At 32.2% G+C, this 12,525-nt stretch overlaps 3 protein-coding genes across 10 annotated transcripts in view; 1 reads left to right on the forward strand and 2 right to left on the reverse strand.

Moving 5' to 3' along the window:
• LOC141456254 (uncharacterized) overlaps positions 1–1,776 on the reverse strand; it is a 28,947-nt gene extending 27,171 nt beyond the window's left edge. Inside the window, exon 1 of the mRNA XM_074132052.1 lies at positions 85–1,776. Coding sequence (XP_073988153.1) covers positions 85–1,544 — 1,460 coding nt within the window. The 5' untranslated portion in view covers positions 1,545–1,776. The remainder of the gene's footprint in view (positions 1–84) is intronic.
• Positions 1,777–4,651: 2,875 nt separating this feature from the next.
• Positions 4,652–11,304, reverse strand: LOC141456265 (uncharacterized). Of its 3 annotated transcripts, XM_074132099.1 has the most exons (8): positions 11,201–11,275; positions 11,036–11,101; positions 10,217–10,368; positions 8,523–9,758; positions 8,311–8,425; positions 7,430–7,584; positions 5,266–5,453; positions 4,652–5,177 (listed from the first exon to the last, which is right to left on the reverse strand). In XM_074132099.1, the coding sequence occupies exons 3-8, from the start codon at positions 10,336–10,338 to the stop codon at positions 4,993–4,995; spliced, it is 2,001 nt and encodes a 666-aa protein (XP_073988200.1). In that variant the 5' UTR covers positions 10,339–10,368; positions 11,036–11,101; positions 11,201–11,275; the 3' UTR covers positions 4,652–4,992. The 3 variants fall into 3 exon arrangements, with proteins under 3 accessions (XP_073988200.1, XP_073988201.1, XP_073988199.1); XM_074132100.1 differs by lacking the exon at positions 11,036–11,101 and having other exon boundaries at positions 11,201–11,304; XM_074132098.1 differs by having other exon boundaries at positions 11,036–11,217.
• Positions 10,525–12,525, forward strand: part of LOC141456258 (phospholipid-transporting ATPase ABCA1-like) — a 33,545-nt gene continuing 31,544 nt past the window's right edge. For 4 of the 6 annotated variants that reach the window (XM_074132056.1, XM_074132060.1, XM_074132061.1 and 1 more), the window contains exons 1-2: positions 10,525–10,772; positions 11,884–11,977. In XM_074132056.1, the coding sequence (XP_073988157.1) occupies positions 10,656–10,772; positions 11,884–11,977 (211 nt within the window). In that variant the 5' untranslated portion in view covers positions 10,525–10,655. Of the gene's footprint in view, positions 10,773–11,366; positions 11,802–11,883; positions 11,978–12,525 lie in introns of those variants that run through there. The other 2 variants (XM_074132062.1, XM_074132058.1) reach the window with 2 other exon arrangements.

Consider the following 12,525-nt stretch of genomic DNA (forward strand, 5'->3'; position numbering starts at 1 on the left):
ATAGTTGTTAACAATTTATTTTAATCACTTTAAATTTAAAGCATTTAAATTAAAAGGTGCTATTATCAATTAATTTAAATTTACCTGAAAGTGACAGTGTGATTTCCAGCCTCTACTTCTATATCCGCTGGTCCTTGTACAGTCTCTTCTTTTTCCTCAATAGAGCCTACTGCTGGTTCTGTAGGGATAACATCTGGCGGAGGTTGTGCAAGTTCGAGAGGCTGTTTTGTTGTCCACTCTACTAATGTAGCATCTTTATCGGGAAGTTTTTCATGTAAAACTGCTACAACTTCTGTTGTTCCATCGCTGGCTTCCTGTATAATTTCATTTCCGATATCCACCACCGTTTCTTTCACTTGTTCTGTACTTTCAACATCATTATAAACGTTATTTACTTGAATTTTTGAAATATCTGCTTTACCATCTGTTTTTAAATCTCTGATAGCTAACTGTTCATTTTCCTTTGTGGGTGGTGAAGCATCATTTTTATCTGAAAGTTGCATTTCAGTTTTTTTCTCCGAATTCGTAGCTTCTTTTCTTGAAGTAGTTTGCTCTTTTACTTCATTTATAATAACAATTGATTCTTTTATATCTTCACCTTTATTACCAGTTTCTGAATTTATTTCTATACTTAGCTTATGAATTTCTGCAGGTTCATCACTTTTATTCGTAGACCCTTCAGAATCGTTATTTCCATAAACAGTATCAGTCTTTGATTCAGTTGAAGGTAGGGCTTCACCTACATTTATAGTATTTTTCTCATCTATGGTTAGTTCACTAGTATTTTTATGTTCAATAACAGGTTGATCATTACTTTCAATTGGATTTTCCACTTTCTCTTCGTTAGTATCAATTCCCTGAGAAGGAACGTTTTCCTTTTCAGCTGTTTGCTTTGCAACCAATGAAGCATTAGACGTGCCATTGATAGATTTATTTTCTAAGCGGGTTTTAACAAAACGAGGGTTGTTTGTACTAATGGGTTTGTTATTTAATCGTGTTCTAGCCGTAGGCATAGGTCGTCCGGAATGGTCACTCCTTCTAGCAGCTTGTGGTGCTTTGGAATGGTTATTTCTAGCTGTTGCCTGTTTAGGTATTGGAGGTTTCCCTGTTATTCTTTTTTGTGTTTCCTTAGTTGGTGTCCCTTGTGGTGAACTTCCCTTGCTTACTGGTAATTTGGATGGAGATTCGTGTCGTTTTCTAGTCACTGGCGGCCCGCCGCCAGGTACTCTCTTTGACGGGCTTGAAGGTGCGCTCTTTCCATTAGTGACGTTGGGTTTCCTTTTTACGGGGCTTGATGGAGCACTTTTACCAGATGCTACTGGTATTTTACTATTTTTTGGAGAGGGTGCTCGAAAACCTCTTCCTCTGAACGGACTTGAACGGCCTGAAGGTCCATTGTCGCCCAGTTCGGCTAAAATAACAAAGGCGCTGTTATCTCGATGAGCGACACTTCGTGGAGCTACCCTAGAAGACACAGGCGTTGTCGGAGGTGGTGGAAGTCTAGGCGAGAGCGGAGGAAGAACAGTGAAGGCCTGCCGCTCCATAGCTGCCCGTGCTGGTTACTGATGAAACGCCACTAACAACATCTAGTCTTCTTCACACTTGGCTACATCTTGTACAATTCCCCACTCGACAATACTGACTGCTCTAGACCAGACATAGCCAGCCAAACACTACTTCTCAAGTGGCCCGCTCACTTACTACTGACCCACAGTAAGGTTCGTCCCGCTGCTAGACCTGCTCACACTTACCATATAGCCACCCTACTTACCAATATTCTCTCTTCTCTCTTCTCCCTCTAGCCCCAAGATCGAATTTGTTTATTTTTACCACGAACATTTATAATATTTTTCCTTTTCTTTTACATTTTTACTATAATTATTATATTATTAATAATAATAATAAAAAAAGATTCTTGCAATTTACTCACTGATAATTACTAATTGTTTGTAAATAAAAATAATGCATTAAGCTGCAGCCAACAAGAGTTGATTTTGTAAACAATTTCTAAGCTCTTCTTTCAATACTCTAGAATTTAAATGAAACTTTTTTGTTTAAATAACAATGCCCATAATAGTGACACAATAACAGTGTATCTCAAGAGGTCAACTGAATTGGATATGTATGTGCTTTAATTTTGTTTTAATTAAATTTTTCTTTTTTAACACGTTCTAACAAGTTATACCATTTGCCTTCATTTTCACAAACTTCGACCAATTCATCAATTTAATTTGTATTTACACTTCAGATTTCAGAATGAAGGCGTTGTAACCAATGACTCTTAAATCATTGATATTCATTTAAAAATTAAAGAGACCCACATTGAGCATTTTGAAATTTAGTTGAAGGGTTTTTTTTTCATGTTAATAAAAGAATAATTTAGAATAATTAATTAAGATTTTAATTTATAAAAGTTCCGGGTAATTTGGTTGGATTGAGAGAAATGTATATATTTAATAAGTAATGTACTAGTAATATATCTTTAGTTAATAAAAGTAAATTACTCCTAACTTACTTAATGGAACCAGCTTGACAATGATAATCAAATAATTTTAATTAAAAATCTTATATGTAAGCCCAGAATCCCTTAATAAGAAATTCATTTTTTTAGATTCGCAAAGAAACAACCCCGTCCAATCATCAAGTATTCATTAAAAACCTCTCCAATGAGATCTGTGGACTGTTATTCCTTCTCCATCTGGCACTTCATCTAATCATTCTAACTTCTCCCAACAACCCTACAGAAAAGTTACCATCTAAACAAGTTCCATTTCTTAGGGAAGTGATTACGGAAATTGCCCTGTTTCCGTCCTGATCCAGACCCAACTAAATTTCTAACTTCAACATATTAAATTTTATGGAGAAGAAACTTACAACCATAATTAACTTATTACAAAATACTAATTTGTTTACATTAAAACAAAGCTCGCTGGACACCAGCAATTAAAAGAAAAATAAAGTTATAAATAATTAATTCCAAGACGAATCTGAGTAAATATCTCAGGTATTTCAGTACGTGATCTCAGTAACGCTTTATGTTTCTTACAAAAAATCTTTTCTAGATTAATTTCATTGATCAGATTATATTTTATTGGAAATATTTTCGTAAATAATTAAATGAACAAATAAGAAAGTAATTTTTCAGAGCATAAAAAAAAAGAAAGAGGTTTTTCATTAGTTACCAATAATTAATTGATAGATAACTTTTTTATTACTTTTTATTCGATTTCATCGAAGCACAAGTTAATGTGTATTACTATTTGGAATTAAAAAGTTAAAATTGTGATTCTTTTTCATTAGGGCAGCAAGTTTGAGACAATGTAAGCGACATAGATTTTCTTTTTTACGGATAGTCATGCAACCCACCACTAATCGTTTACATTATGATATTAGTGCCGCACCCAACTCCCTTGCCATTAATGGCAATCCAGATATCTGCAGTAACGTCTCACGCCTTCTTCACCCTTACTTTAACTTCCTACAATCTGCTAGTAAATCGACTAATTCGAAGAGTAAAAGCAATTCTAGCCATCCGTCACTTGATTCATGTCATGTCATTACTGGCCTTGCTAAATCACTTATTATCTAATTTGATTGCAGTTTTTTAGTTGTATTTATTTATAAAGACAAAAAATATATATATAAAATAAAAAGTTTAAACAGCGTGCTAAAAAAAAATTGAACGTAATGTTACATATTTGATACTTTTACGCCCTACATATTAACCTAAGTAATATTATAATAATAATAATAATAAATAATGTTTAATAATGCTTCGTATAGCAATGGGTAAATAACTCTAACTTCAGAGCATATTACAAGAAGATGGATGAACAGTTGATATATCATTCCATTGGCTAAATGTGAGCCACAGCTCCTCCAAGTTTCGCTAATTGAGAGAATTGCCTTAAGGCCGACTCGTCTTATCTCAAACATGTTTAAATCTGGAGAACTGTGTGTACGAAGCGAAGTTCTACCTGTTGTTATAAAAACGTTAAAAAACAAGAATTTTCGGAATATGAAGGTTGAGCATTATCTTGGAAGATAGCATCATCAACATTATCTTTCAACTAAAAACAAATCTGCTCTTAACATATTTAAATCGATGAGCAGATGAGTATTGAACCTGCCTTGGATAAAAAACGGAACTGAACAAAATCTAATACCTCATGCTATTAATAATGGCCGCTTTGCCATCGTGCTGAAACTCAAAATTTCGTCTTTCACCCTACTTCTTGCTGGAAATCTTCGATCATTTCGCCCCAAACATAAACGGGTCTCACAAAAAATAATGTGTTCCCATCGAAGTCTTTCTTGGCACCGGAATCCTAGCTCCATCTCCATAATTAAATGTCAAATGTAGCCTTCGTCATGACCGGTAGGAGTGGAGACAAAACGACGGTATACTGTTCTGATCGCATGGGCTCCACTAGATCTTTGAAGGTTCAAACCTCTTTCTTGAAGCCTTTTGTAGTTGGTTTCGATCTTTGTATTGATTGCTTCTTAAAGGAATTCATTTGCTTTGGTGGGTTGCCTTTCTCAGATCAGGATCTCCATACTCGAAGCAGGCAAGAATGTTCTGATGCTCATTAAAAAAAAGTCATAATATTTACATAAATGGAGTACTTTTAAAATAAAAAATAAGGCATCATTAAATACATGTACACAAATTTATTTACAGAGATTAAAAATTTACAATGCATAAATAATGATAATTAAAAACAAAATCATTACAAAAGAAACTGTAGTTTCATTCAGAAATCTTTATTTACACAAGAGTTCCGAAACGAACTGGTCTTTCTTTTATGAATCAAAATTTGTTTTGGGCATGAAAACCTCTGAGGGTTGTATTTTCAAATATAAATCTACACCTTAAAATTAGTTCATATGTTTGTTACATGAATTATAATTTCCCACTTACAAAAATAATATATTCTTATATTACAAATAAATTGAATATCTAAAGTATGAATCACATTTGAAAATACTTTTTTACATGTCGGAAGTGCTCCACTTATATGCTGCTTCTTCTGTTGCTTTCCGAGCATTTTTTTGTTCAAACCATTTTTTCTCATAACCATTTGACCTGTCAACACCATCCCATCTGTATCCAGGTCGTATTCCAAAACGGTTTGGCATGTAAGAACCATTGTACATGGGTTTTGAACTACCTACAGCTGTAAAAAAAAAAAAGAGATTCAATGATGTTCAATTAAACTCATAAATCTAGCTTAAACTTATTCCGAGCTAAATAGTATTACTAACTAAGATCAATAACATTATGCGATTCAGCTTGCTTGTTTTTGATGTAATCCAACATGGGATCCCCTTCTCTTTCTTGAGCTCTAAGGTATGCGTCTAAATCTTTATCATCTCGATACCTTGCAAGCGGTTTAGACATTTCACGTATTGCGTCAGCTATTCGATCTTCTTTATCTTCCATCTGTTTTAAACTGTAAGTAATATTAATTATTAATGTATTTTCACCTTCTAATCGTTCACATAAGAAAGGCAAACTAACAGATTTTTCGATTTAGAGTTCATTTAAAATGAAGAGCTCCCCAGAAGAAACAAGAAAAAGTAGTCTTTAAAAATTGGACTATATTTGTGTGCAATCAGCACATCTTAAAAAAGAAGTCACGCTGAGTTCAACATTATATTTAGACATGTAAGTCTACAACTTTTATTTGAAATTATTTCTCAGGACAGTTCGATTAAGAGCAAATTTAGTGGAGCGAGGTTGTTAGACTTCCCTCTAATGTTCTACTAAAGTGTAGTGTACAGTCCAACTGATTATCCAGTTAGGATTAGCACGTTTGTAATAAAATTTTCAAATATAAAGATACCCACCATGTACGCTTTCCGTAAAAATTAGAAAGCGAAAGTGCCACTTAACTAATTCGCCAATGAGTTTTAGTTAAATATGAACAAATATAGTGAGAACTTGAAGTGATACTTTTTTTTTCAGAAAACATTATTTTGGAGAGGCTCTTTGTGTGAGCCGTGAAGTCTGGCTTTCTTCTTAGCACCTTATTAACATTGTAGGATAATACAACGGTAGGACAGTTGTATAAGGGTTGATTGCCAAAAAGTGCATGAAAAACACCCAAATTTGACTTTTTTTTCTCTTTTTCTATAAAAGATAAAATTCCCAAATTTTCTTTATACGATAATATAGGGAAAATCCTCCTTTATAACTGTCATTTTTTTGCAACAACCCAGATCTAATAGATTTCCGAAAAAAAGTTGCACAAAATGAGCAAAAACGGCATTTTGAAAAATTGTTCTTGTTCTTCTTGTTGTTACCTTTTTTGTAAACAACGTAACGCCTTAACGCGCAAACAGATTTTTCTGAATTAGGTGTCATTCCGTTTAGAATTTTGTACAAATGTGTTTTTGGCGGGTCTCGACGCTGTACATCAAATGGGAGAAAAGTTAGCCCCTCTAACCTATTTAGGGCCCCTTCCAAAATTATTATTGCTAATAACTCTGTAAATCTTAGCCCGATATTAGGCGGAATGAAAGGGTTTGGACCCCCCTACGTAATATGGCGACGTTCTGCTCTTAAACCTACCTATTAAGGGGAAGTATGGCAATTATTTAAAATTATCAACGCGTGTACCGATTTTCATGAATGAAGTATCATTCGAATCGAAATTTTGTATAGATTAGCATTTTATAAGTCTCAAGGTTGTGCCTCTTAAGGAGGGGAGTTTGCCCCACGCTAAAAAAGCCCTCTCTAACACTATTATTACTAACATTTCTATTCCGATTTTAATAAAATTTACTACGAAGAAGTAATTACAGCTATCTTCATAACGCCATAATGCTCTTACAATTATTAAAGGAAAATTGTTGTATCTCTCTTTCTATTCTTCAGAGCTTAATGTATTTATTACCTAATTGTAGAGAAAAGTTAGCTCTATAACTAAACCAACAAAAATTCAGAAATTGCAGGAATAAAATCTGCTGGTTAAACCATACGTAAAATAAGTACTTTATCTTGCATCAAAAAGAAAAAAAAAACTGTGGTATTCAACTTCTGTTTGTAGAAATCTGTCTTATTGCAAGCAAAGTAGTGACCCAAATGAACCAAGTGTGACCAAAAAGACTATCCTACTAATGCTACTACTATGCGCTAGAACTCTAAAATCAATTTGACCGCGAGAATGTTTCAATTAGTTTTGACAGCACTATCTTTGAGGCCCTATAATTTAAAGCCGAATTCAATAAAATTTAGAGTAAACTGCTAAAAAATAAATAAATGCTGACATCTTATGATTTCCGTATTTTAGTTATTAGGTAGATTCATTATACAGGTTTTGACAATGCTCGTACTCAAATGGTATTAATTTTGCTTTCTGGTTTTGTTTTTTTTCTCTCTTTCACCAAAATTGTTACTATTCTGAGAAAACATATTTGCACCCACCCTTTTCCCCATCTGTAGTATTTGCTTTCTGTTTTGGCCCTTTTCTCAGCTTTCATTCGTTCCTCTTCCTTTTCTTTTTCGATTTGCCTCACCATTCCAGTTTTCCTGTCTCTTTGGATTGGTGCTGCCGATGCTCCCAATAATGATGGATCCATCTACGAGAGAAATATTTTTCCATTATTATTCAAACATTATTTTACCATGATACTAAGTTTCATTTTCCTTAGGTAACATAAATAACATAAATCTTGGTTATAAAGTTAAATAATTTCAAAGCAGTCACCGTAGGCTTCCGGGAAAACGGGACCACGGAGGCCCTCCTAAACATCAACTAAAAGTACTGTACAGCTCATACCACTTTCTTTTCTTACAGTTGATGCTACGAATTCCCTTTAACTTCATGCAAAACATGGAATTAAAGAATTCGAAGTAACATTATGTATGAATGTAACTGTATAATACTCAGTTCGGGACATTATTAAAAATAAATATCTCTCACGAAATTCTCATAAAAACAATTTAAAAAAAATACTACCGTACTCAGGAAACCCCGAAAATTTGAATTCCCAGAGAAAACTCAAAATCTTAATTTTGCAGGGTTGCGAAACTTCATTAGAGGAAAAACAATGGAAATTTGGAAAAATAAACTCTGTAATAGAGCATGTTATGAAGCGCTAAAACGTAGTTTAAACAATAAAATCTTTGAAAAAATGAAAACAAAATTGCTAAATTCATGTATCTTTGATGTCTAACTTATTAACTAGACTTTAATTGGTCCTAACAATGTAAGGAGATACATTTTAACTATAAATCACTAAATAAGTAGATGTTATCAGAGCCTTTCATCAAAGCCAATAAATAAATTTTTGTTAAACACAAACCTTTTTAAACATTTTATCTTCATTAGCTTTTAATCTTTTCAGCTCTTCTTTTAAATTTTCAGCAACCTGCAAACCAGATTTTTTCCCATCTTGCATTTTTTCTTGTTCTTTAGCCCTAAAAGAATTTATTAGTATCATTTATTTTTTTTATTAAAAAAAAAAAAAAAACCTCTACTCAGAACATAAATTTCTAAAAAAAATCTTATTACTACCTGGAAATTGATTTAACTCTTTTCATTTCTGGCAAAGTTTTATTCCTTGAAGGCGATAAATCTGAATCACTATCTTTTTTAGCTTCAGTACGATTAGATCTGGTTGATTTATATGTTTTCTCTGTTGATTCCCGATCATCATATTTTCTTCTTGAATGACTGGGAGATCTCTCAGTTTTACGTTTTTCTGTGTCTCGGTGTCTGAAAGAATCTTCTCTCCCTTGGTTGGAAACTGATCTTCCATAAGACTTACCATGTTTGTAGTGATATTCTTTCTCACTTTCTCTATATTTGTATTTATTTTCATATTTCAACTTCTTTGTTCGAGACGGATCAGTATCTAATTCATCACTGTTACATGTTTTTTTCCTTTCTTTGTAGTGGTGATCGAAATTGTGATTTATTTTACTGGGAATAAAATCTGTCTTTGCTCTACCTGTATCTTTATTTTTTAACATATCACCGTGCATATGGTAAGACTTTTTTCTAATTTTGGATGACCTAGGTGGCGACATATCTGAATCAGAATGGCTTTTTTCTTTTTTTTTTGTGTTGCATCTCTCAGGTGACATATCTGAATCCGAATAGCGTTCCGCCTTTTTTTTATCATGATTTCTCTCAGGCGACAAATCAGAACCATTACTGTATTTTTTCCTAGCTATTTTCTGTTTATCATTATTTTTCCCAGGTGAATGATCGGAGTCAATCATGTGTTGTTTCCTTGTTTTATTGCCCCTATCATGATTTCTATCAAGGGACAGATCTGAATCACTACTAAACTTTCCCCGATCTCTTTTATTTTTGTCCCAACGTTTTTCAGTTGAGAAATCTATATCGTTATGGTTTTTTTTCTGCTGTAAAAAACTACCATTTGCATGTTCATTCTTCTCAATATTCACATTAATTTTGGCAGTTTCAACATTATTTTTATCTTGCCTAGATAGTGTAAGATCAGAGTCAGAATAATTTAAATCACCATAATTGGAATTAATTTTGAATTTTGATAATTCGGGATGTTTTTTTGAATCCTGTAGCGAATTAGTACCATTGTTTGTTTCACCCACAGTACGCCATAAGTTATTATCATATTTTTCTTTAGCTCTGATTTCATTTGGTCTCTCATCTATTATTCCTACAATCTGAGGTGCCTCGTCACCCAAGTAATCTAAATTGAATTCTTCATCATCAATATTAGCCACATCCTTTAATCCAAGATCGTCATCAATTATAACAGACCTGCAAAATAAAATAAGTTACTATCATAAAGTGTTAATAGAAAAAACTCGTAAAACAATCTTTGCTTTGAATTAATCAAACGGTATATTGCTAAAACAATAATGTACAAGTTTGGTACGACAATCTCTGTAAGTAAAATATATAAGGTACGATAATAAGCCTTTTCCTTTTTTATAAAAAGAGGTTTAATATTCGTAATCATATATTCATCGCTAGAATGATTATAGACAATTTCTGCGCATTAGAAGCACATTTTTTTAAATCATCTAGTTAATGGATCAATTGATATTCAATATCAATCAATACATACAATTTTGGTCCGTAAATGAATATTTTAAAGAAAAACCAGGTTTTACGATAATTTTTACTTATTTTACTATGTAAGCAGCAACAATGATTATTGTTAGTCCACTTTGTACTTTAAATAAACATTTCTTAAACGTCAATAAATAACTTACCTCTTAAGGTGACTAGAAGATGAAATCGTTGGCTTTTTTTTCTTCTTTTTAACTTTATCCTTGCTCAAATACCTTTTTAGGTATTCTTTTTGTGTAAGAAGTGGTTTATTATCCGAATCCATCGTTAGAAGGATATTGTGGGCAGTTAATATCTACGATAGTTAATAATTTTTAAAATGATACATTTAATGTATCAATTAATACTCAAAATCAAATTTTCAGTGCATTCACTACCAAAATGTTAATAGAAACAGACTCATACACAGGAGGTTATAAGGTGGTTACCACCATAAGAAGCTTAATGTTCCTTTCCAAACCTTTGTAATTTATTCCTCTCTAAAATATTTGATTTAACTACGCTTGCACAAAATGTTACAGAGAAAGAATCTAACATCAGTCAGTTGCTACGGAAATTATAATTATTCATTTTTAGCAAACTATGGGTTGGACCCTGGATAATTTAGTGTCAAAAAAAGCATTTATAGTTGATATTTGTGAAATGATAACAGTAATGTCTTTATGTAGGTCAAGATCAGATGAGGTTCTCAGATTCCTGGTAAGTGGTAAAGAAAACATTCTGTTTAGATATTAAATAACAAAGTGTTGGTGAAAGATTCAATTCTACAGCAGCAAAACATGTTGATTTAATTGATAGAAAGAGGAATGGTCCGGCGGTTTGAAGCATTTGATGAGGTCTTATATTTTCTTAAAAAATATTGAGTTTATAAGCATATAGCTTCATGCATTTTACTCAAGAGATACATAAAAGAAACTTTGATGAAAAGAAGTGATACCTAACCATAAAGTGAATGTCAGTACCTCAATTAAGGCCTGTATCGTTGCGTGGTATCCAATTATTATTATTGCTCAGAATATTAGCAACACCTAAGGGCACATCTTAAATTATTTTAAAAAGTTTTGTTAACATTAATAGATTTTCTAAAGTTATTGACTTCTTTTTATTAAACACTATGAACTCTATACCTTACACTTATACCTGGCTGGAAATTTGAAAGGAAAATTCGAAAATTTAACCCTGTCTACATTTCCTCAGCTGTTTTACTAATCAGCTGTACATGGCAGATCCTCTTTGCCCCTCTTGTTATTTAAGGAATGAACGAATTGAGAATAGAAGTAGTTGACATTAGGCTGTTGCGGGTAAAACAACGCCAGCTGCTGTCTACATTTTTTTTTTTAATAATCTAGACTACAATATTTTGGGGCAAGTTGTAATTTAAAAAAACATTTTCTGAAGAATTTGAATTAAGTTATAGTCATCTGAACAATAATGTGTACTAATCATTTGATAAGAGAAATTGAGTGAATTTTTTTGAATGGAAGAAATAAAAAATAGTTCATATAAATGAACGATGTTGCAGGAGAATTATGTATTTATTATGTATCAACATATACTAATCAATCAAGTGATAAGTATTAGTTTCAAACAATTGTGATTAATAATTAGTAGTCATTCTTATTTAAAAGTATTTCATTGACTAAGTCAAAACATTTAGAAATCATGCCTTATTGCTTACAATTAAGATTAATTCTTTGGAAAAATGTCATTTTGCGAAAAAGACAAAAAGTATGTAAAACAATGTAACCGTGCATTAATAAACATTGGTGTTAGAAAGATCAACATTAATAATTTGTGTTTATTATTATAGGTGAGATTGTTTATTGAATTACTGTGGCCGCTAATGCTTTTCCTAATTTTAATGTGGGTTCGTTCGAGAGGCTTGAGAAAAGAAGTACATGAATGTAAGTGGTTAATATAAAAATACTTTTTATTTCTCAGTGTACCTTTTTGCAGCATTACACTGTTAATTAAATATATTCTACATTTTTGAACAGTAAAAGTTACACATTTTATCAAGAATTGCTTTTCCTTTACGTTGTCAATAGCAACATCAATGAGGAAACAGTTCCTCGGCGGTTTGGAACCGCTCAATGACTTGCTAGTACTGTAAGATGTAGTTTTTGACCTTCATTTTAGAGAATAATTATAATATTGTTTCCCACTCTAATCCTTTGTCCGATCGGTCGCCTGTGGGCAAATAATATTGATATATCGTGTTTAACAATAAAATTGTCTCTATTAGAGGCCCAAAATTAATTTTTTTCTAATAATAACAGTGATAATTCATTATTTATGAGAAACTTCCAATATTCATACATCAGTTACAATTTGTACAAAAATTGCTGTTTTTTATTTACAAAATAATGCGTAAACTTCTATTTGTATAATTTATTTTTGAAGTTAAAGACTTGAAGTGCTCTGCATTATAATTGTTAAAAACGTAATTTTT

Source organism: Rhodnius prolixus, unplaced genomic scaffold (genome assembly GCF_049639745.1).
Source record: "Rhodnius prolixus isolate KJV_2025 unplaced genomic scaffold, Rpr scaffold_4, whole genome shotgun sequence".
Taxonomy (NCBI): Eukaryota; Metazoa; Arthropoda; class Insecta; order Hemiptera; family Reduviidae; genus Rhodnius; species Rhodnius prolixus.